The sequence below is a fragment of the Delphinapterus leucas genome, chromosome 3, assembly GCF_059928025.1.
Source record: "Delphinapterus leucas isolate spDelLeu-1000000601 "Yukka" chromosome 3, BTC_Dleu_Yukka2, whole genome shotgun sequence".
In the NCBI taxonomy this organism is placed as follows: domain Eukaryota; kingdom Metazoa; phylum Chordata; class Mammalia; order Artiodactyla; family Monodontidae; genus Delphinapterus; species Delphinapterus leucas.
In genome coordinates this window covers 113037413-113060712 of record NC_143131.1, presented here as the reverse complement: position 1 = coordinate 113060712, position 23300 = coordinate 113037413, and the positions used below count along the sequence as shown (strand labels likewise).

Here is a 23300-nt window from a genome sequence, read left to right as displayed (position 1 = left end):
TGCGCCACGTCCGCGCCTCAGCCGCGCAGGACGTACTGCTCTGGGATTAGCCTACTTCCCAGCTGCAAGCCTGGCCCCTGCTCGGTCTCGGTCTTCCCTTCCCCCTCGGCCTCTCCCTTCTGGAGGACAACGCCCTAAAGGCTAAGGTGTCTGTTACCAGCCTGCTACGTTGCGCCTGCGCCTCGGTCCCTAGCACTCCAGTCTGGCGGCTGATCCGGGCTGGCGCTGCAGTTGCGCAGCTCTGGTCCCGGCCCATCTACCCCTCCGCCTCCTGACGCCGGGCGTGACGTCACCACGCCGGCGGCCGCCATTACAGAGAGCAGAGCTTTGGGGCTAGAGTGAGCGGAGGACGGCCGCGGCCGGTGGCCGAGCACGGAGGGGCGAGTCAGCGGGCCAGCGCTAGTGCCGAGCAACCGCCAGTACCCGCACAAGTACCCCGGGAACCGGCGGCGGCGTGTGTGTGTGGCCCGTGTGCGGGCGGCGGCGCGGGAGGAGCGCGGAGCGGCAGCCGTTTCGGGCGGGTGGCATCATGGACGAGAAGGTGTTCACCAAGGAGCTGGACCAGTGGGTCGAGCAGCTGAACGAGTGCAAGCAGCTCTCCGAGTCCCAGGTCAAGAGCCTCTGCGAGAAGGTGAGCTGCACCTCGGATGCGGAAGCCGCGGCGGGCCGAGCCCGCAAAGAAGAAGGCGGCCATGGGGAGGGTGCAACATGGCGGAGGCCCCGGCCCCCCGAGCCTCCCAGACCGGCGCCCGGCGCGGCCCGGCGGCAGCTCCCGGGCGACCCGGCGCCCTCTGCCTCCCGCGCAGGGATTGGTTGTCGTTACCACCGCCGCCTAAAATGGCGCCGTTGCCCCAACTCCGGGGCTTCAGAGCTTCGCGGTCTTGGCGCGGGGCGAGGTGGCTGTGGGGAGCGGAGACCCTGTGGGTCAGGGTTGGGGACGGTTTTGAGATGTGGGTAAGAGGACTTGAGTTCTATGGCCTGGGAGTGGGGCCTGGGACTCAGGTGAGTAAGAGGCTTTTTACTTGTACTCAGACCTAATTCTTAGGTCCAAAGCTGTCCAGAAGCTCCCCGAACGGCCCTTGTAGACCAGATCCTAGGACCTCTCTAAAGGTCACACAGCTTTAGCACTATCTTGGGTGGTTTGTGTTAAATTCACCGAGATATCTTTTCCAGAGACTTATTTGAAGCGTGTTTTTAAAGAATGTTAAAATGAATTTCTAACCTAGTTTCTACGAATGTCATGGTGGTAGTCATAGGGAGGAGTATAACTTATTTTTCATAGTTGGAAGAATGGAGAATTTGGTGAGTCATACTACATAAGGAGCTTTGGGATTGGAAATCAAGTGTCAGTTTATGATTTATATGCCGACTCAAATTGGGTAGTGTGAAACGCTTCTCTAAGTCTAACGTACTTGGCATTTTGCCATTTCTTTTTAAAACGAGCAACAAACTGTAAGAGCAAATTTTGTATCCTGGCTCTTCCTTGGAAAAGTTGTTTGTATATTTGTGACTTTAAATAGTGGTAGTAATGATAAGAATAGCTGTCGATTGAGCTTTTACAGTATCCCAGATATTGTGCTTAGTGTTTAAATAATTTATCTCACAGGTGTTGAAAATGGAATGTTGTAGTCTATTTTAGTAAGGCCGTTTTAAATTACCTATTTCTGATTTGTTTTTTCCAAGGAGTTGGGGAAACAGATAGCCTGTTGGGTTTGTCTTATAATTCAGTTTCCTAAGTAGAGAAAATGATGAGCTCCACCATGAATGTTTCAATTTACCTTTTCAAAATTAACTTTGCAGCATTTCTTTTTAGTTCCACAGAATTGTGGAATATCATATTAGCATTTTGTATTAGTGAAGAGTTATTAGAAAGCAATTATGCTGACTTGTTTGTGGCTTGATGTGAAAATTATGTTCATGAGTTTGATGTATATGCCCCTAAAACCGGCTTTTTCAGAAACTATTCTGTGAATAATTGCAATTTAAGTGAGTCTAACTCAGATTTATTTATCCCATGCTTCGACAAAACTCTCCTATTAGTTGATGAGGTGGCACATAATCTCTTGGAGCTGAATTTTAATGGTAGCATTGTAGTCTTTTGTTGCTTCTTGATCCTTAATTTGCTTCCATCAAATGAGGATAATATTTGTTTTAAAGGTTTAGAAATAGGCTTTTAAAAATTATTTAATGTATAGTGTTAGGTCTTAGTTTCTAGGTGCTATAAGTGATGATTTTAATGACTTTTAAGGTTGAGTTTTTACTCTGTATAAGACTTGGAGTCAGTAGTTGGCTAGATGACTAGTCATTTGTGTAGAAAACATCACAAGAGAGCAGTGATGTAATTGGAAGACCACTGGACTGTGAGTTAGAACGGGACACTAGTCCTCTTTCTGCCACTAACTAATTGTGATTGACCTTGAGGCAACCACTTCACTTGGTCCACATTTTCCTGTCTATAAACTAGAATTAAAATAGATGTTCCAAGTTTCCTTCTAATCTTAGATTATACAGTTCCATTTTAAATTAGTACTCTGTGTTTAAATATTGAATACTTACTGGATATCCAAGATTGCTTACTTTTATGAGATGAATGAAAAGCAATGAAAAATAATCACGCTTATTCTCAAGGAGCCTGAATCTAGTTGGAAATCAGTAGTAGATGGAACACAGAAGTAGAGGGTTTGTGTTGGAGACAATAGAAGATAATACTGGAGTTACAGTGGGGTGGCTGAAGCTTGATCCATCTGGTAAATGGTCGTTGTTTGCCACCTGTTTGTAAAACTAAGATGTAGTGAGGTTAATCAATTTATGCTTAAATCTCCATTGCTCATCTACTGTGTCAAGATTTTAATTCTTAGAGCCAAAAAAAGGGAGAAAATATTTGAAGCTAGATTTCTAAAACATGAATCCTTTTGGGGGGCTATCACACAGCCTTCTAACTTTTTAACTTGTAAGTATTCCAACTTTTGGAGCATTATTAACCTTCCAAACTAAGTTAATTTGAAGGCAGCTCTTTAGGTTTATGGGATAAGTTAGGGTGCATGACTTGAAACATCTTTTGTACAAATCTTTTTAGTGAAGCAAAAGTTCTCATTAGTATAATAGTTTTTTTTTCTTTCTTTTGTTCCTTTTAAAGAAATGATACTTGGTGGAGATAGCTATTTGATAATAGTTGATTATTTTTTGATTATAAGAAGGAAAGTGTGTTTATAGACAAGGGTGAATATGGTTTTTATGTTATTAATTAGTTAAGCTTTTTTCCCCCAAGATGTGATGAAAGTCTCTATCAAAGACAGGGTTGTTGTGTGTGCGATATACCTTGTCATTTTGGGGATCATAATTTGTTGGTTGTTTAAAAATTTGCTGTGAGTGAAGCAGTTTTGCCTATAGTCACAGGTCTGTAGTCATTTACTACACCTGTATAACTGGACTGGTATGTTTCCATCTACCTATTGGAAGAAGTAAATAGTATCAGGTTGCTTTTGCTTTAACTATAGTAAACAGTCTTCTGTTATGTTCAGCAGTGGTTTCATTTAGGTATGATTTTTGGCTTTGTGCTTTCTTGTCTTACCAAACTTGTGGAGAATGTTGTTTGATAGCCAGATTTTTTTTCCAAAGGAGTTCTTTACCTAGGTATGCTGTTTTCCATTGCTGTACAAGCACTATAAATAAAATGCAGCATGAGTCTTCCTGCTATTTGGATGACCTGCAAGTACTTGGCCAAGGTTAAATTCCTATATGAAATGGGTAATATATTTTTGTGAGTCTGTATGTGTGTTTAATTTAAAAGGTGGTTTGGCTTATTTCCATAAAGGCAATTTGAATATTGAGAACAAGCAGTTGTGGGGGGAGCATGATACAGAATATTGTTGTCATCATACTTTCACATACACAGTTCTCTTAACAGGTTTATGAGACAGTTATCCTCAGTTAGAGATGGAAACCACAGCTCAGAAAGATAAAGTGACTTGACTACAGGGGCTAAATTGAGATTGCCTAGGTTTATGATTTGTAAGCCCAATGTTTTAGTCTTGCTTCACAGCCCCCTTCTCTTTTCTGAGGTAGTGTTAATAATGAAGACACAGATGAATTGGAGCCAGACTGAATTGTAGAATTAACAGCTCTGTAAAAGAAAGCATAATTTTTGTTCTTTAAAGCTTCCTATTCATGTCACATACTGTTGTCCCACTCTCTCCTGGAGGAGGAAACAGTAATTATTTTTCAATTTGGACGTGGCTAACTGCATTTGCCTCGCAGATAAGAGTAGTGAGATGAAAACCCCAGTTAATTTTCTATGTATTCTCAGATAGTGTAAATCATGATCCAGAGACCAAGCTCTAAAATACTCTAATAAAGTGTAACTGATATTTAAATTTTTCATTAAGCTTGTTAAAATGCCTTTTTTTTTATCCTGATAGCTTCCACAGTCAAGGCTGTTTGCCTGTGTGTATTCTGTGATCTCCCAGGCATGAAGCGGTAGTGCAGTTGGTTTTGAGTTGACTTAATGAGGAAACACCAAAAAGGTGAACAGTTCTTCTCTTCAGACACACAAGTTCCCCCCACCCCCTGTCCCATTCTGCCTTTGTTTTCTCTATCAGAGCCAAGAGTTCTGTGTCTGCAAATATGGGCAGTAGGACTAAGGCGAAACTCATGCTATAGAAAGAATGATGGGCACTGGGACAGCATTTGAGTTAACAGTAGTCTGTTGTTCTTTTTTTTCCCCTATCTCATTGTAAGTCAGGTTTGTCAGTTACCTGTGGAGTATTGCTTGTTTAGTTTGGAGGAGATAAGCTAGGAAAACCAGGAGACATTGGGTTTGGGTTGACGCATGGTAGAGAGGGTTGGTGTTTTTTCTTTGTTTTTGTAAATTTATTTATTTTTGGCTGCGTTGGGTCTTTGTTGCTACACGTGGGCTTTCTCTAGTTGCGGCGAGTGGGGGCTATTCTTTGTTGTGGTGTGCGGGCTTCTCATTGCAGTGGCTTCTCTTGTTGCAGAGCATGGGCTTTGGACGCGCGGGCTTCAGTAGTTGTGGCGCATTCACAGACTTAGTTACTCCGCGGCACGTGGGATCTTCCCAGACCAGGGCTCAAACTCGTGTCCCCTGCAGTGGCAGGTGAATTCTTAACCACTGCGCCACCAGAGAAGTCCCAGAGAGGGGTCTTTTTTGAGGGCGCTGAGGAGAGGTAGGAAAAGTTATGTGAGGCATAGAACCACCCCCCACCCCTTACCGTTTTCTTTATACTTTGACCTGTTTCTCTTATTTTCACCTTTTTCCTTACCCATTTCACATTACCATCCTTTTCTGAAAAAACCCTCAACCTGCCCTCTCCTACACAAGTGAGATCTGAAATGGAGTAGAACTGGGAAGGGGAAAGATTTTGTTTGTTGTTTAAAATAGGTTTTCTTTCAGCTTCTGGAGCAGAAGTTGTAGAAGAGGCTGACAGAGAGAGGTCTAGTTGCCAGTAAATGGCTGGGGGTGGGGGTGGGGTCTGAAAAAACTGAAGAGCAGTCTGGGGTTAACAGCTTAATTTCTTCACAATACAAGGTTGCTATTGCCACTGATATATTGGTATTGTGGCTTGGAATGGATAGACAAAGCAGTGACAGAGACGTATGTATCTGCATCTGAGTGTTTTCTAAACTGTACATGACCAGCTGGCCAGTCACTCTGGCACACCCTGTCCCCACCTCTGCCTTAGTCATTTAGTTACTACCACCAATGGGAATTTTTACCTTTCTGTTGTTGAGGGGCCTGAAAGAAGGTTGAGAACCTTTGTTCTAGAGTGCACCTGGAAGACAAACATTACCTAGATAGTCATGCAAAGTGTAGTTCACACAGGTTATGGAGTGTCAGTATTATTAACTGTGACAGTGTGCATTTGTTTTTGGAATACATTCAACCAAAATTTTTTTATATATATAAATTTATTTATTTTTGCGGTACGCAGGCTTCTCACTGTTGTGGCCTCTCCCATTGCGGAGCACAGGCTCTGGACGCGCAGGCTCAGCGGCCATGGCTCACGGGCCCAGCCGCTCCACGGCATGTGGGATCTTCCGGGACCAGGGCACGAACCCGTGTCCCCTGCATCGGCAGGTGGACTCTCAACCACTGTGCCACCAGGGAAGCCCTAAATTTATTTTTTATTTATTTCTCTTTGGCTGTGTTGGGTCTTCTTTGCTGCGCACGGGCTTTCTCTAGTTGTGGCGAGCGGGGGCTACTCTTCGTTGCGGTGTGCGGGCTTCTCGTTGCGGGTCACGGGCTTCTCGTTGCAGTGGCTTCTCTTGTGGAGCATGGGTTCTAGGCACATGGGCTTCAATAGTTGTGGCTCGCGGGCTCTAGAGCACAGGCTAGGTAGTTGTGGCGCATGGGCTTAGTTGCTCCGTGGCATGTGGGATCTTCCCAGACCAGGGCTTGACCCCATGTCCCCTGCCTTGGCAGGCAGGTTCTTAATCACTGCGCTACCAGGGAAGTCCATTCAAGCAAAATTTATTATGCTTCCTTTATATGTACTATTTTCACTATTTGTTGAGCTTTGTCTAAATAGTATAATTGTAGGGATCTGTTAGTTGTTTTGCTCTAGTAGCAGGGTTTTGGATTAGTCAGGAGGTTGAACTTGTAGTAAACTCCAGATAGGAAAGATTTTAGAATTTTTGTGCTAGTGGTGATCAAGTTAATTGTCTTTCCCTGGTACCCATCATCTGTAAACTAGCAGTAATGCCTGCTATCTCTGTTGGGTGGCTTTGATTTTCATTAAAAAGGCTTAAGAAGTGAAGTGCTTTAGGATGTGTAGAATTTTAGTAATAAAAAACCCTCAAAGATCCTCTAGGCCAAGTCACCTTTCACAGATGAGGGAGGAGACTGAGACCCAGAGTGGTTGAATCTCATTCAACATGGATTGTTATGGTGAAAATTTTTAAACAACTGTGTATATAGCAACATTTCTCAGTTCAGTAGATTAACATTTTTTCCCTATGCAGGAATGATTGAGACTGTTTAATTCATGCACATGGGTATGTTCGTTGGTAAAGATGGAGGCCAGTCTGTTGCACGTGAGACACACAGCTTTAAAGAAAGCAGTCATTCATTTTGGTCAGAGGTGAAGATGGTTGTTTTACAGAAACAGATGGGAAAACATCACCTTACATATTTTCTCTTAATATAAATTTAGAATTATCCCTCATCCCTGACCTTTTCTTTCCATTAGGCCCTAAACCAAATAGTAGATACTTGTTTGCAGAACATTATGTGGAGGGTTGTGATACTTTGAAAGTATTATAATCATACAGATTTTAATCAAAGAAGACAAATATTTCATAAAATATTAGAGGCATCTGATCAGTATAATTAATGAAAGACAAGTGGTATGAAGAAAGATTTGATAGTTGAAGACAATTAACTAAAGATTCATTTGCTTCCAGGGCTAGTAATATGTCCTACCCTATGTATCACACCAAAATAAAAATCTAGCCACATACACTAATTTATCATGAACCTTAAATTTTTTTCCACAGTTATGAAAATCAAAGAAACCTACCATTGATTCATAAAAGCAGTATGAAGCAAAATGGAATTCTCTTAGGATATTGAAAAGCTTGATTCTTGCTTGCAAATTTAATTATTTTGCTTTTTATTTTATTTTAAAAAATATTTTTCCATGCCTGATCAGGATGTGTGTCATGGTTGCTTGACCCTACAGGTATTTTATATTTTTTGGCTGTGCCATGTGGCATGTGGGATCATAGTTCCCTGACCAGGGATTGAACCTGTGCCCCCTGAAGTGGAAGCACGGAGTCTTAACTCCTGGACTGCCAGGGAAGTCCCAATTATTTTGCTTTTTAAAAAAGTTTTCAAATGTCTTCAGTTTTTACTTGAACTGAGAAGTAAAATTCAAAGATTAATTATTGCTTTTTTTTGTTTTTTGTTTCTCTTCTCTTATGTCTTTATGGCTCTATTGGTAGAAGATGTATTCAACTGGGATTAGAGTATGAAATGTTAAATTTACTTAACTAGAGTTCTAATGAACATTATAATTAATAATCAGATTTTTAATAGAAAAATATCTAAGAACATTTGGCTCCCTATGAATACTCAAAGAATGTGTGTGGACACGTTGTACAAGAGGAGAAATAACTGATACTGTATAAACATGGAATAAAAAGTTCAAACCCTGAAATTAAAAGTGCCAGTTAAATTAGAAGATAACACTTTATATCCGAAATAGCTGAGAATGGATACAGTCTTACATTTATTACTGCACAAGTTAGGCATAGGTCCAGTGGCACATAGGGAACAAAAATTGTTAATATTGTTTCGCTCTGTAATCCCACAATTGAAATTTTCCTGAAAGAAAATAATTCAAATAAACAGTCATACGTGTGTAGATCTGTTCAGGAGCATATTATATAGTGGTTTACAATGATCACTGTAATGCTATAGGAAATTGGGTCAGTGAATATGAAAATTTAGGACACAGAATGAGATGTTGACCAGTTGTAAACTGGAAGGGAATACAAAGAAATGAGAATAGTTTTTGCTGGTGTGGCAGAATTGAGAAAGCATTCTTACAGTCTCACCGCTGAAATAAACAATCTGTTAAGATTTTATTGTTTTCCAGTCATTTTACACAAAGAATTTTTACCTTGTAATCATTTTGTATTTTAAAATGGTTCCTTGATTTAATAAAAATGCATAAATACGTTTGTTTTTCTTTTAATAATTAAAGATGCATAAATGCATTGCATGGCTTTTTCTACTGTGTAAGTTATGTAGGAATGATATCAGTGTTGCATATCCTTAAGGAAATTAATAGATATATATAAGTGGTTGGTAAATCTGTTGTTGGTTCATGTTTTTTTCTTTTACTTGTCTTCCTTGAAAAATCTTGGATTGGATGATCTGTTGGTCTTTTGGTCTGTTTTAAATCTGATTTGTTTGTAATTTCATGTTATTATGGTGGTTAGGTATCGTCCATATCTAAGACTTACTTAAGTCTATAGATCATTGGCCTTATTACCTGATGTTTTTATAGGAGGTTGAAAATAGAGTGAGATTTCTGAATCCGAACTCAGAATGCTGAGAGGATGTTTATAATAAATTAATGCTCCTGAAGGTTGCTGGTCTTTGGGTGAATCTAAATTTTTAAATTTCAGGAAGGTGTAAAAATTTTTAACTTTCCACAGTTACTTGTGATAAGCTCTAATTAATGGAATTGCTTGTTCCAGTTTTAACCTTGTTCTAGGAAGGTTCTTCCCTTGAATTCATTCATTTCAGTCTGTATCATTTGACTGAATTTCAGTAGGGTTCCAATAAATAAATCAGTATGGTGCTAGTTACACTGTTTCTTAAAACTTGATCTTAATTCTTTTTTCAAATATGAATTATATTAGCTGAGACATTTGAAGTCCCTGAAAAATGTTTTAGGGGAAACAAAAGTTTGAAGTGTGTGTGTTACTTTTGCTTCTCTGCATGGTTCAGGTGACATGAGGCTTTAAATTATGGGAGTCAGAATACCAGAGAGTGAAAAGGTAGTTATTAAAAATTTTTTAGTCTCTAATGTTAATTAAGTTACCTTGAGAGTCTGGTTGTACCATTTACTTTGAGTATTAAACCAGAGATTTGAAGTTGTATAGCTATCTTTGAAACTGATGGTTGGTGAAGGCCTGGAGGCACTAAAGGTGACTAATTAGAGGTCCCATTGGGTGACCCATAGAGGGGGTTCTATTAGATGCTTCTGGGATTTATAAGGCCTGACTCCTGTGATAGAAAAAGAGATGTCTGAGAGAAGCTATGCTGTGATTAGTTTTCCTGACTAGAATAATCTTTAATAAGGACGTCTACAGTCTTCTTTGTTGTGGTGTTCTGGGACTAGTGTATTTTGTGTAGTGATCATCTGAGAGCTGATAAGTTGAGACAAAACCCCCAAAAGTACGTTTTTAAAAAAATTTTTTTTTAATAAACTTATTTTTACTTTTGGCTGTGTTGGGTCTTTGTTGCTGCGTGCGGGCTCTCTCTGGTTGTGGCGAGCGGGGGCTACTCTTGGTTGCGGTGCGTGGGCTTCTCATTGCGGGGGTTCTCTTGTTGTGGAGCACGGGCTTAGTTGCTCCACGTCATGTGGGATCTTCCTGGACCAGAGCTCGAACCCGTGTCCCCTGTATTGACAGGTGGATTCTTAACCACTGAGCCACCAGGGGAGTCCTGCAAATTTCTTTTAAGTAGGACCTATCATTTCATTCATAGCTGTTTTCATTAGTATGTACTAGGTGCTGAAAACATCAGGCCTGGTATTAATTCCAAACAGGTTTAGTAATGGAATATGCCTAGTGAACTTCCACTTTTTAGTAATAATAAATTGGGAAGTTGGAATTACTGTAGAGAGATGGATTATATGTATTTCTTAAGAAATATCTCTTTTTGAAACACAGTGGAAATTTTTTCTAAATTTAAAAATGTTAGATGAGATTAATAACTAACATTGTGATGTCAGTGGTTGGTAAATGTCCTGAAATAGGCTTCCCAAAATGTTTGGAGACTTGAAAATAGTGGTTCTTAAACTTGGCAGCACCTAAGAAAGCACTAGTGTAGGGTAGGGAGGGGAGACTTAAAAAAATTATTGATGCTTGGATCCCACAGACAAAGATTCTGACTTAATTGGGAGAAGAGTAGTTTGGGCATCGGGATATTTTTAAAGAGCTTCCCAGGTCATTTTTTAATGTGCCGCTAAGGTTGCATACCACTACCTTAAAACCAGTCCTTGACATCCTTGGTTGTCACTCAAAATGTAATGAGCAATGGCTCATTAGCAACAATTCTCTTATGATAGTTTCACCCGCATATTGCAGTGTGTTGCTTTCCCTTGACCCAGCCTCCCACTGTACATTCTGGGATGCCATTCCATACTGCTGATCCCAAATAGAATATGCTCAATAAATGTTGATTGGATATATGAAGTAAACACTTTAAACCCATTCTCAGAACAAATTACTTTTACCTTCTTGGCTTAACTGACTCCCTGAGGAAGTCTTGTACCTTCTCTAGTAGCCCTCCCAGGTGGATGGGTTCTGCATCCTTCTATTTGAGGATAAAAATCCCTGTGTTTTTCAGGCTTCTGTCCTCTACCTAGATACCTGGACATTTTTCCTTATGGTTATTACCTGCTATTTCTTCATTCTCCAGAGAACTTGGTACCACTTTCCAGGTTTGTACTTATGCTGTTGTCCTGGCAGACATCCATGGCTCTCCCTAAAGATGACCTGTCTCAGTTTAAGTTCTTGATTCCCTCAAAATATATATTAAGTGCGTGGGGCATTGTTCTAGCGAGGTGCTGTGTAGACAATGGTGGATAAAATGAATCTGGTGATAATTTTTTAAACTGTCACTTTGATTGTTGCATGGAAATTAAATTGGAGGCAGGAAGACTAGAAACAGGGAGTTTTTTGTGGAGGCTAGCACAGTAATCCAGGTTAGTTGATGGTGTCTTGGACCAGGATATTGGCAAAAAAGATAGAAGCATATGGATTGAGATGTTTTGGAAGGAGACTAGGCAAGACTTGTCGGTGGGTTGGTCCCTGAATACTGGTGGGTGGCCTTTAAGCTCTACTACACCTCAGATATCCATATCCACAGCCCCACCTCTGAAATCCTTAATTCACTAATCAGATTTTCTGCCAGTGGATCTTTGTTTTAATACTACTTTGATTAGACTTGTTTTCAGTCCATATCCATGCTCCATTCTCCTCCTACGTTTCCTAGCTGGGTGACCAACTGTCATCATGGTTTGCCTGGGTACAACTGAGGCATTTCCTGGGAAGCAGGACTATCAGTGCTAAAAACCAGGGTAGTTTGTCAACCTGACCCCACCCCAGTCTGCTCTCTTCTCTACTCTTGCATGCTATGCTTTAGCCATGTTAACTTTTTCTGCTTAACTCCTTGGACTTTATACGCATGATTGCATCTGCCGGTGTTTGATGTCCTCCAGTTTCCTATTCCCATCCCATTTCCGTAGCTCCCGCCCATTAGTTGCACCTCAGGCAGTTTTCATAGCTCTCAGTTTTTGTGAGCCCGGAACACTGCTGCTTACTCTAGCATGTCTTAGCACTTGGCCCTTTCTTTTGTAATGATCTTTTATTTATTGTCTGCCTCTCCTGCTCCACTGTGTGCGTTTATGGGCTGTCTTGTTTGTTGTGATATCTTAAAAAGTGGCCTCCACCAGTTACTCTCTTCCTTTCTTCCATGGCACTTAATACAATCTGTACTTTGTTACTTGATTACTTGTTTGTGGTCGTTCCCCTATACCCCCTCCCCAGCCCTGGTGTGGGAATGATCTATCTTTATCTTGTTCACTATACCTCCAGGGGCTAGCACAGGGCCTGGCACAAAGTATCACTCATGGTTGAGCAAATGAATGATTATCTCCCAGTTCTCTTCACAGTTTTTGGCATACAATAAATGATCAGTAAATGTGTGTTGAATAAAAGAGTTTCTACTGAGTGGAATATTATGTTGCTCTTAAAAGTGATGTTTGAATTTGTGGTTACATGGGGGAATGCATAGGATGCCAAATGGTTTTCTGAAAGCCGCATAAAAACCATGTATATTGAACAGTCACAGTTGTAAAATAAGAAGTTTATGTTTTGATATAAAGAGGATAAAAAACCCAAAATACAGACAAAATTTTAATGTCTTCCAAAAGTCTTTTTTTTAAAGTAGGACTAAGAAACCTCTCCTCGTAGCCTGGAATCCTAGAGTGCATTGTAGTTAGAACTCTAAAGCTCAGGAACTAGGTACCTGAGTGTCTTGCTCCATTTTCATTGATTGTATATGGCTGCTAATCATGATCTCTTTAGCACTTAGATGGCAACTGATAGATCTAAAACTCATGATACTGATGAGAGGAATGGGACTATGTATCTTGATACATTTTTTTCTTCTAGGTATCAGAGGTGAGATAGCTGGTGGATAGGTTCCAGGCATGTCTTGCCCCCTTATTTTAATGGGATCGTAATTGTCTGCAGTTTCATCTTATGCTGAGTCTGCCCTTTAAAGCTATATTAAGGGTAACTTAAACATATCTTATGTGTAATTAAACATATTTGTTAATGTTTTTTAATGTGAAATGTCTTGGTTTATTTTTCTCTATCTGTAGGCTAAAGAAATTCTGACAAAAGAATCCAATGTGCAAGAAGTTCGATGTCCAGTCACTGTCTGTGGAGATGTGCATGGGCAATTTCATGATCTCATGGAACTGTTTAGAATTGGTGGCAAATCACCAGATACAAATTACTTGTTTATGGGAGATTATGTTGACAGAGGATATTACTCAGTTGAAACAGTTACTCTGCTCGTAGCTCTTAAGGTAATTTCAATTTTATGTTTGAGCATTTTGAACTGGGTATGGCAGTCCTCTTGAATGTCCTTTTTTACCCAGTGATTTGTAGTTTTCTCCACCTGCGTGTTAGCTTTTAGAGTAAATCCCCACATTTAGGAATTTAGATATTCAGGTTTGGGACTTAATAAATCATAGGTCTATCTTCATTCTGAATGAGGGAATGGTACAGAATAAAAACAAGAAGGTTATTTTCTAAGGAAGAAAATGCCTCATGATTTAAAAATGCTAGAAGGCTGATTAAATAGAAATTTTAGTTCAGTAATTTGGGATATGAGAGGTAATATAATTACCTTTCTAGGTATTTTTGAAGTATTTTAAAGGAGCAAAATATTTCAAATATTGGCATGTTTATATCCGTTGACACAATAATCATATAATTAAAATTGTACAGAGGAAGAAGTTTAAGAGGAAAAGAGCTTTACTTACATGAAAACATAAATTGTAGCATCTTAAATGGCAGAAAGAATTGATATAAATATCTAATGGTAAGTGAATTTCTAAATTATGGCTTACCTCAATGGAATAGTTTGCAGCCATTAAACATGACATAATCTAGAACAATAGAAATGATAATTAAAGAAAGCATGTTGTTTTATACCAGTTGTAGCTTTGGGAAATATACAAAGATCTGAAGGTGAAACACAAAATGGTAAAAAGCTTTTTTGAGATGACCTTTCTCCCTTAAAAGAAATTATTTGACTTTACTTTGGGGGAGATGATTTTATTTTAAAGAATACGTAGAATGGTAAGATGGCTGCCAGCGTCTTCTAGTACTGGAGAAGCAGTGAGATGTGGTTTTGGCAAGAGCTGAAGTTTAGGCAATTAACAAAGTGTAAGTGTTCATGAAGCTACAGGTCTGAATCATGTAAAGTGCTACAAAACATTTTTGGAGGTCATTATGTTCTGCATTTGTAAATTGAAGGAGTTGAATTAAATGATGGAAAGTTTCTGCAGTGACTCTAGATGCCATGAAAGTAGCCTTGCAAGCTAACCGGCACTTAAAGCCCAGGATGAATCCCAGTGCTCAGAGGAGGAATAAATATGCTACCTTTAAGAGTTCATGTTTGTGTTGTGCGCTGAATTGTGCCACCACCACCCCTTCCCCAAATTCATATGTTGCAGTCCTAACTCCCAGTACCTCAGAATGTGACTGTATTGGAGGTAGGGCCTTTAAAGAGGTAATTAAGGTAAAATGAGGTCATACAGGTGACCCCTAATCCAATATGACTGGTGTCCTTATAAGAAGAGATTAGGACACATACAGAGGGACGATGAGAAGACACATGGAGAAGATGGCCGTTATCTAGCCAAAGAAGAGAGGCCTTCAGAAGGAACCAACCCTGCTGACACCTTGATCTTGATCTTGGACTTCTAGCTTCTAGAACTGTGAGGAGATAAATTTCTGTTCTTTAAGCCTTCCATTCTGTGGTACCTCGTATGGTAGCCCTAGCAGACTTAATACAGGGGAAAGGAAACTTAAGCAAATAGTGCTGGAACAGTTGGGCATCCATATGCAAAAAATGAACTTAGCTACCTCATACCTTACAAATGGATCAACGTCAGTCATAGATCTAAATATGAGTGCTAAAACTGTGAAACTTCTAAAATAAAACATAGAAAATCTTTGTAACCTTGGGTTTGGCAAAGATGTCTTAGATATGATACCAAAAACACAAGCCATTAAAAAACTGATAAATTAGACTTCATAAAAATTGATTTTTTCTTCAAAAGACATCACTAAGAAAAAAGTACTTGTATTCATATATATATTTTTAAAACCTATAAGAAGACATAAGTTTTCAGTGGACAAAATATTTGAATAGATGTTTCACCCAAGAAGATATATGAATGGTCATTAAGCACATGAAAAGATGCTCAAAGCTTAGTCATCAGGGAAATGCAAATTAAAGTCAGAATCAGGCCCATTAGAATGGCTTTCATCAATAAGGCTAGTAATAACCGTATGTTAGTGAGTTTGTTGGAGAGATTAGAAACTTAGGAATCTCTCCGAGAAAAATGAAAGCATATATGCGTACAGAAACTTCTTATATGTGGTATGATCATAAGAACATTATTCATAATAGCCCAAAACTGCAGACAATCCAAATGTTCAGTCTACTGGTGAATAAAAAACCAAAATATGGCTATATATGGTATAGCCATACAATGGAATACTGTGCAGAGCAGTAAAATGAGACAAACCACTGATCCATTCACAGATGAGTCTAAAAAATATTCTGCTAAGTGAAAGAAGCCAGACACACAAAAAAACTACATATTGTATTGATTCCATTTATATGAAATTTCTAGAGAAAGCAAATCTCAAGAGACAAAGTATCGGTAGTTGCTGAGAGTGGGAGTCGGGAGTGATTGCAGACAGGCACGAGGGATCTTTTTGGGTTAATGGAACGGTTCTAAAACTGGATTGCAATGGTGGTTGTATAATGTAATAAAAAAAACTCATGGATGGAGTTTTGCAGCTGGTGATTATGCGTGGGATAAAGTTAGTGGTAGTGAGAGTTTGATTTTAGTTGAAATGGGGTTGGCAGATACCCCATGGGATAAATGATCTGTAGGTGTGATTTCACTTTTGTGTGATGTAAGGGTGTGGGATGTTTTTTCCAGCAAAGTTGGAATTCTGTATTTCCCTGTAGAATGTTTGCTGGATTTTTATTTGGTTTTTGAAGGAGCCAGCCGTTCATGTTTTCACATTTGTTGTTTCAGGTTCGTTACCGTGAACGCATCACCATTCTTCGAGGAAATCATGAGAGCAGACAGATCACACAAGTATATGGTTTCTATGATGAGTGTTTACGGAAGTATGGAAATGCAAATGTTTGGAAATATTTTACAGATCTTTTTGACTATCTTCCTCTCACTGCCTTGGTGGATGGGCAGGTATGTAGGTCTTCTTGAAACTTACATTGCTGATTATTTTCAAGAATCTGCTTTCTTACATTTAGGTGCCAGTAACTTGTTTTTCCATCCTCACATCCCTTTGGGGTTTTTCTTTGAAGTGCAGTCTTTGTGAGGGGCACTGAACTGTATGTTGGGACCACAGGGGGATGGAAGATGTAGCCCGTCCATCCTTTTGGGCTGTTTCTGGACATGTCGGGGAGATGTAATTAGCTATTTACTGGTCCCAGCAGAGCAGCAGTGCACAGAAGAAACTGCAAGAAAATTCTGTGAGAAGGAAGATAATTGTCTATGATGGAGGGTAAGGTCAGAGAAATGTTTTCTTAGAAGAGCTGATTGGGGTTTGGGTGCAGTAGGGATGGTTTATCAGGAAGAAAGGGAGTGTATTCCATAGTTTAGAGTGGGAGGCAAGAAAGAAAGATCTGCAGAAACAAGCCTGGTTCTGGCAGAACACAGAAACACCAACAGGGCCGAGTGATGTGGGCCACAGCCTGCAGCTTAGTCCAGAATGTTTGTAGTTTATTTTAAATGAGGGTAATGTTGTAAACCACTCTTTTCAGATCTTCTGTCTACATGGTGGCCTCTCACCATCCATAGATACACTGGATCACATCAGAGCACTTGATCGCCTACAAGAAGTTCCCCATGAGGTATTGACCTTATTTTTGGTAATAAAATCTTTTCAAAAAACTTTTTAGAGAGAGGAAATATTTAATTGTAACTTAGTTCATTGTATGTATTTTCTTGTTTAATTCTCAAAAATGATCATGTGGTATGAGCACTCTTGTTGACCCCATTCTTAAGAAGCTAAGGTTAAGAAACCTACCAAGATCACAACAGCTCTGGGACTGGGTTTAGGACCTAGGTGTTGGTTGTCTTAAGAGCTTTTGCCTTAGTTACTAAACTCTACTGCCTAACATAGAAATTTGCATACACTAGGCAGATTAATTAGTTAGGGCTTGTTGCTATTGGGACTCATTGATGTAGGCTCTGCCTCTTAAAGACATCTGGAAATAGTTTATTTATTTGACTCTATCTGCAAAACCTTTTACCATTTTCAGCAAACACCATTCAAAAAGTGACGTAGTAGGTGCTGCTTCTAGTGAATTACTCAGATCACATATTAACCAATTTTGCAAAAGGCAATCTAAAATATAACTTGCTTTTTAGGGTCCAATGTGTGACTTGCTATGGTCAGATCCAGATGACCGTGGAGGTTGGGGTATATCTCCTCGAGGAGCTGGTTACACCTTTGGGCAAGATATTTCTGAGACATTTAATCATGCCAATGGCCTCACGTTGGTGTCTAGAGCTCATCAGCTGGTGATGGAGGTATGTTCTGTTCTTTGATTTGATTTTTAAGTAAACTTAATGAAGGAAGATCTTAGGAAATTTTAAATTATATGATATAGTGAGAACAGGCCATGTATTCTTCTGATGAATTTGCCATTATAGCCTGAGCCTTTTCAGTAGATGCACACTAGAATTAAAATCTCAAACTTTTGATCCAAATGAAATTCATAGGTAAAATGTTTTCAGAGAATTCTTAATGACTGAGTAGTGCTTGGGATTTAAGGCTGGGAAAGTAAGATGGGGGAGAGTGAAAAATAATATTTTATGGTCTCAGTTTTATTTCATGTATTTAACATGTGTATATGTGGAAGAGAGTTTAGGAAGAAATACACCAAAATGTTTAAGTGGTCCTTTGGATGATAGGATTACAGGTGATTTGAAAGAAGAAGCTAAAGGGAAATGGGCTAAATTCTTAGCATAGAACATTGATTAGCATACTTATAAAATTAGGGTCCTGTTTAGATTAATACTAATACAACTGTATTGTGATTATCAATAAAGTCTGACTTTGCTAGAGATAGGGAAAGAAATTTGTGAATAATACTTGAAAAGTAACTCATGCATTCAGATGGGCTTTGAGAGAATGAGGCTGGAGTTCCTAGAGGTGCCTCTACTTTATACCTTGGGCAGTACAGGTAATACCTGTACTGACTGAGGACAGAATTAATAAGGTTCTGGTCTCCAGGAGTATGTGTCTGCCTCTACAAGGAATGGCCATATACTCATTCTTGTATCGTGTTTAGGGCTACTGCAATGAGAGAGGCTGAAGAAATGCTGTTGTTTACTGAAAGTCGGATATATAAGAAGTAGCTTATCCTTTTCTGATCGGTGATTTTTTTTTTAGGGATTTTCTTTTTATAGTAGACAACTTTTGTACTTTGGGGAAAAAATAAATACATGTTTGGTTCTTTTTTAAGTTGGGCAGAAGGAGTTCCCTGGTGGTCTAGTGGTTAGGATTCGGTGCTTTCACTGCCATGGCCTGGGTTCATTCCCTGGTCAGGGAACTGAGATCTGAGATCCCACAAGCTGCACGGCACAGCAAAAAGAAAAAAAAAAGTTGTGTGGAGTACAGAAAATTATTGAATCATCCAGAAACAAAGCAATACTTTTTAAAAAGCCTTTTGGGCAGAAGGGGAGATATTTTTTTCCCCTCTTGAGAGAAGTCACATTTAGTTGTGTAAATAAGGGAGTAAAATAGGGGATTATTTTCTGTTCTTTTCCTTGTAGGGATATAACTGGTGCCATGACCGAAATGTAGTAACGATTTTCAGTGCTCCAAACTATTGTTATCGTTGCGGTAACCAAGCTGCAATCATGGAACTTGATGATACTCTAAAATACTCTTTGTAAGTATATACACTTGAGTCGTTGGTTACCATTACTTGAATATATTAGTTTTAATGTGAAGTTGAACAGTTCAAGAGCTTATGCTAAATCCAGATTCCAATTGGATTTTTTAAGTTTCCTTTGAAACACATCAACAGAAACCTAGATCCTAATATGAATTATTAGGGATTTAACTTTTAAATCCATGTTTTTATTGTAGAGTTAATAAAATATATCCTGAGGATGAGATAATAGATAACAGTACCTTAGGCTCTTTAAACTTTATTTATTTAGTAGAATCCTCCTTTCAAATGGTCTTAGAAGGAACTATGGATATACAGAAGCATATCCTCTAGCTGAAGTTGCCTTGGTTCTTTGAGGAGGCGTGCAGCCAGAAGACCCTTGTTAAATGCATGATTAGGGTTCTCTTAATGCATTAAGTTAATGGATGGGGGGGAAATGTGTAAAAATCTGCACGGGGATGAAATGTGCAGCATGGGGAATATAGTAATATTGTAATAACTGTATGGTGACAGGTGGTAACTAGACTTATCTAGATCATATTATAATTAATGTATAGAAATTTCAAAACACTGTTGTACATTTGGAACTAAAACAGTGCTGTAAGTCAATTATACTTCAGTTTTAAAAAAACAAACTATTAAAAAAATGTGTAGGGCCTTCCCTGGTGGCGCAGTGGTTGAGAGTCCGCCTGCCGATGCAGGGGACACGGGTTCGTGCCCCGGTCCGGGAAGATCCCACATGCCGCGGAGCGTCTGGGCCCGTGAGCCACGGCTGCTGAGCCTGCACGTCCGGAGCCTGTACTCCGCAACGGGAGAGGCCACAACAGTGAGAGGCCCGTGTACTGCAAAAAAAAAAAACAAAAACAAACAAAAAAATGTGTAGAGTCAAAGACTAATATTCTTGATTTTAATTGTCAGTACATTGATGTCTTGGAGTATGAACAACAAATATGTCTTGTTTTTCAGCTTGCAGTTTGACCCAGCACCTCGCAGAGGCGAGCCACATGTTACTCGTCGTACCCCAGACTACTTCCTGTAACGAAATTTTAAACTTGTACAGTATTGCCATGAACCATATATTGACCTAACGGAAATGGGAAGAGCAACAGTAACTCCACAAAGTGTCAGAGAATAGTTAACATTCAAAAAACTTGTTTTCACACGGACCAAAAAGATGTGCCATATAAAAATACAAAGCCTCTTGTCATCAACAGCCATGACCACTTTAGAATGAACCAGTTCATTGCATGCTGAAGCGACATTGTTGGTCAAGAAACCAGTTTCTGGCATAGCGCTATTTGTAGTTACTTTGCTTTCTCTGAGAGACTGCAGATAATAAGATGTAAACATTAACACCTCGTGAATACAATTTAACTTCCATTTAGCTATAGCTTTACTCAGCATGACTGTAGATAAGAATAGCAGCAAACAATCATTGGAGCTTAATGAACATTTTTAAAATTAAGTACCAAGGCCTCCCCTCTACTTGTGAGTTTTGAAATTGTTTTGTTTATTTTCAGGGATACTGTTTTAATTTAATTGTATGATTTGTCTGCACTCAGTTTATTTCCCGTTCTTAAATCTCAGCCTCATGTTGTTCTTTGTTACTGTCAGATCCTGGTGAGTTGTTTTGAACAGAACTGTTCTTTTTTCCTCCCTCCTGTAAGACGATGTTACTGCACAAGAGCACTGCAGTGTTTTTCATAATAAACTTGTGAACTAAGAACTGAGAAAGTCAAATTTTAATTGTATCAATGGGCAAGACTGGTGCTGTTTATTTAAAAGATACATCAATTGATAAATTTTAGAATTTGTAGAATTCTAGGTAAAGAAAAATAAAAATCAAGGCCACTACATAATCTCTCTCGTAACTCCTTGACATTCTTCAAATGAATTTAAGGACTTATTTGTAGTCCAGATAGTACAATATGTCAGATTGCCAGCATGCTCTTTGTGGGTTCTTCTTCCTGCATATTGTCTGCAAGAAAGGAAATGAAGTCTCTGCTGCTTCAGTAAGACCTGATTGTAAAACCATATAAATCGAGATTTATGTTTTTCGGGTTTTGTTTTTTAATGAAAAAAGCATGTTTTCAGGTAGAGGTTAACAAACTAAATAATGTATCTACTTATCAGTCACTGCAGTTTCTGGTTATAAATATTGCTATGTAATGTGGACACTATAAGATGATTGACAGAGTGGTAAGTTCTTAACGAATATTTGTACATTACTTGTCACGTGATCTTAAATTTGTCTCAGATAAGATATAGCTGTTAAAGCATTATCCTGTATTATGCTCTTTAAATGATACTAGTTAAACCAAATAGAAAACTGTTGCTGGATCATGGCTTAGTGTTACGTACATTCACCCAAGGACAAAAATGGCATTTGAAATGAAGTGGCGGTGATAAGCACATACTGAGTTTTTCCCCTCCCTTTTATTCTTTGAATAGGATTAGAAAGTTAAAACAGGTTTTCTATGGAAACTAATACTTCATTGTCTTAAGCTACCAGGGTAGACTTCAAGACACTTAATCATTAATTGTGTGGGTATAGTAATAAAAGTTTCTTTGCTTTGTACTGTGTTGAACTTGGAACTGATGAGGAAATTTTTGCATTTCTCTTTCTAAGATGCTTGAAGAAAATACATACACAATATATATATTTTTTAAGTGGTCCACTTTCTATTTTTTTGGTAGCTCGTGGAGTCGATTGTCCAAAAGCCCTTAGTTTTTCCGCATTTCTCCCTTTCAATTTTACTCTTTTATGCTTTCATAAGAAATACGTCCCTCTGTCTCTTTTTTGTTTTGTCAGTTTATGCGTTTTCTTTCTGACTGAACAAATAGTTTATTAATGTGCAGTACATAATCCAGTTTCCAACTGATCTATTGATACCAAGCAGTGATTTTTCAGGTCCTGTGATCAAAATTGACTCCAGAAGAACGAGTATCTTGTAATTGGTGTGTTATTGTCATCCAGGTACAACCTCTCTAAAGTAGACCTTGTGGTTAACAGAAAAGGGCTTGTGGGGACTTCCCTGGTGGTCCAGTGGTTAAGACTCTGAACTTCCACTGCAGGGGGTAGGGGTTCAGTCCCTGGTTGGGGAAGTAAGATAATGCATGCCATGTGGCATGACCAAAAAAAAGGGGGTGGAGTGGGGCTTGTGGCCAGACTGGCTTGGGTTTAGAATGATTACCAGGGTTTAAATGAATTGGCTAATTGTAGAGAATAATTGGACTTCGGCCATCTAAGCTAGAAAGTGTTAGTTACCTACCTGATTATGAAATGGGTAAAGAAAATGCATTGGTGTAACATTGTAAATCAACTATACTTCAATAAAAAATAAATTTTTTAAAAAAGAAAGTGCATTGGTAAGTATAGTAATTTCCTTTAAAAATACATAATTGCTGTTGCTGATTTCTCAAGTAGTAACAGATTAAAATAGAATTTTCAGTTTTACAAAGCTTGTTCAAAAAAATGAATGTTTTTGAGTGTTCTAGACTGAGGACTTGGAGAAATTTGCTTTGGAACTTAATTTTATAAGGATAAAATGAATTGATAAAATGATGTGCTCATTTCTTAGGTTGAATATCCTAAGCAAACATAGATGACTCTTCCTTTTCTTGGTTGCAGTAGGTGTGTTTTAAATAGAAGTGTAGCGTGTCAGTATTGGATAATTTTTCAGAAAGACCTAGCTTTAGCTTAATAGGGAACGGATTTTTTTTTTACTGTGGTTCTTAACGTTGATGCCCACAGCGGTTATGATTTAAATTATTTGGAGGAAGGCCCAGGCGTAAGTATTTTTAAGTTTCCCAAGTGGTTTTAATTTACATCTAGATTTAAGAACCGCTGCTCAGTTTCCCAACTACAAATTTAAGAATATTGGCTTTTGTGCTAATTGATGGTTGTTGTGGGTTTTAGTGAACAATTAAAATATACCACGTGATTATTTTCTTTCAGTAGTGACTTTTACCTGTCCTGTATACTAAGTAGTCCCTTACTTTCAACTGTAATGTGTCACTAGAAATGGACCTTAAAGTTTAATAATAGGCTTGTTTGTTACGAGGTAGATTCTGTTCCCATGAGCTAAAACTTTTTTTCATTAAAGCCTTAATCTGTTCTCACATGTTCTTTGACATACTTCTAGCTTTTATGAACTTTCTGTGTGGGGGGAGGAGATGGGGGGAGCGCCTTGTAGCTTGTGGGATCTTAGTTCCCGACCAAGGATTGAACCGGAGTCCTAACCTCTGGACCGCCAGGGAATATGAACTTTTTTAAGTTAGGTTTTTTCCCCTTCAC

General features: G+C 38.9%; 1 protein-coding gene across 1 annotated transcript; it reads left to right on the top strand.

Annotated features, from left to right (window-relative positions):
• The first annotated feature begins 194 nt into the window (after nucleotides 1-194).
• PPP2CA (protein phosphatase 2 catalytic subunit alpha) lies at nucleotides 195-21783 on the top strand. Its single transcript, XM_022588823.3, has 7 exons — nucleotides 195-631; nucleotides 13143-13352; nucleotides 16110-16283; nucleotides 16862-16951; nucleotides 17472-17633; nucleotides 18882-19000; nucleotides 19970-21783. The coding sequence occupies exons 1-7, from the start codon at nucleotides 530-532 to the stop codon at nucleotides 20040-20042; spliced, it is 930 nt and encodes a 309-aa protein (XP_022444531.1). The 5' UTR covers nucleotides 195-529; the 3' UTR covers nucleotides 20043-21783.
• The last annotated feature ends 1517 nt before the right edge of the window (nucleotides 21784-23300 follow it).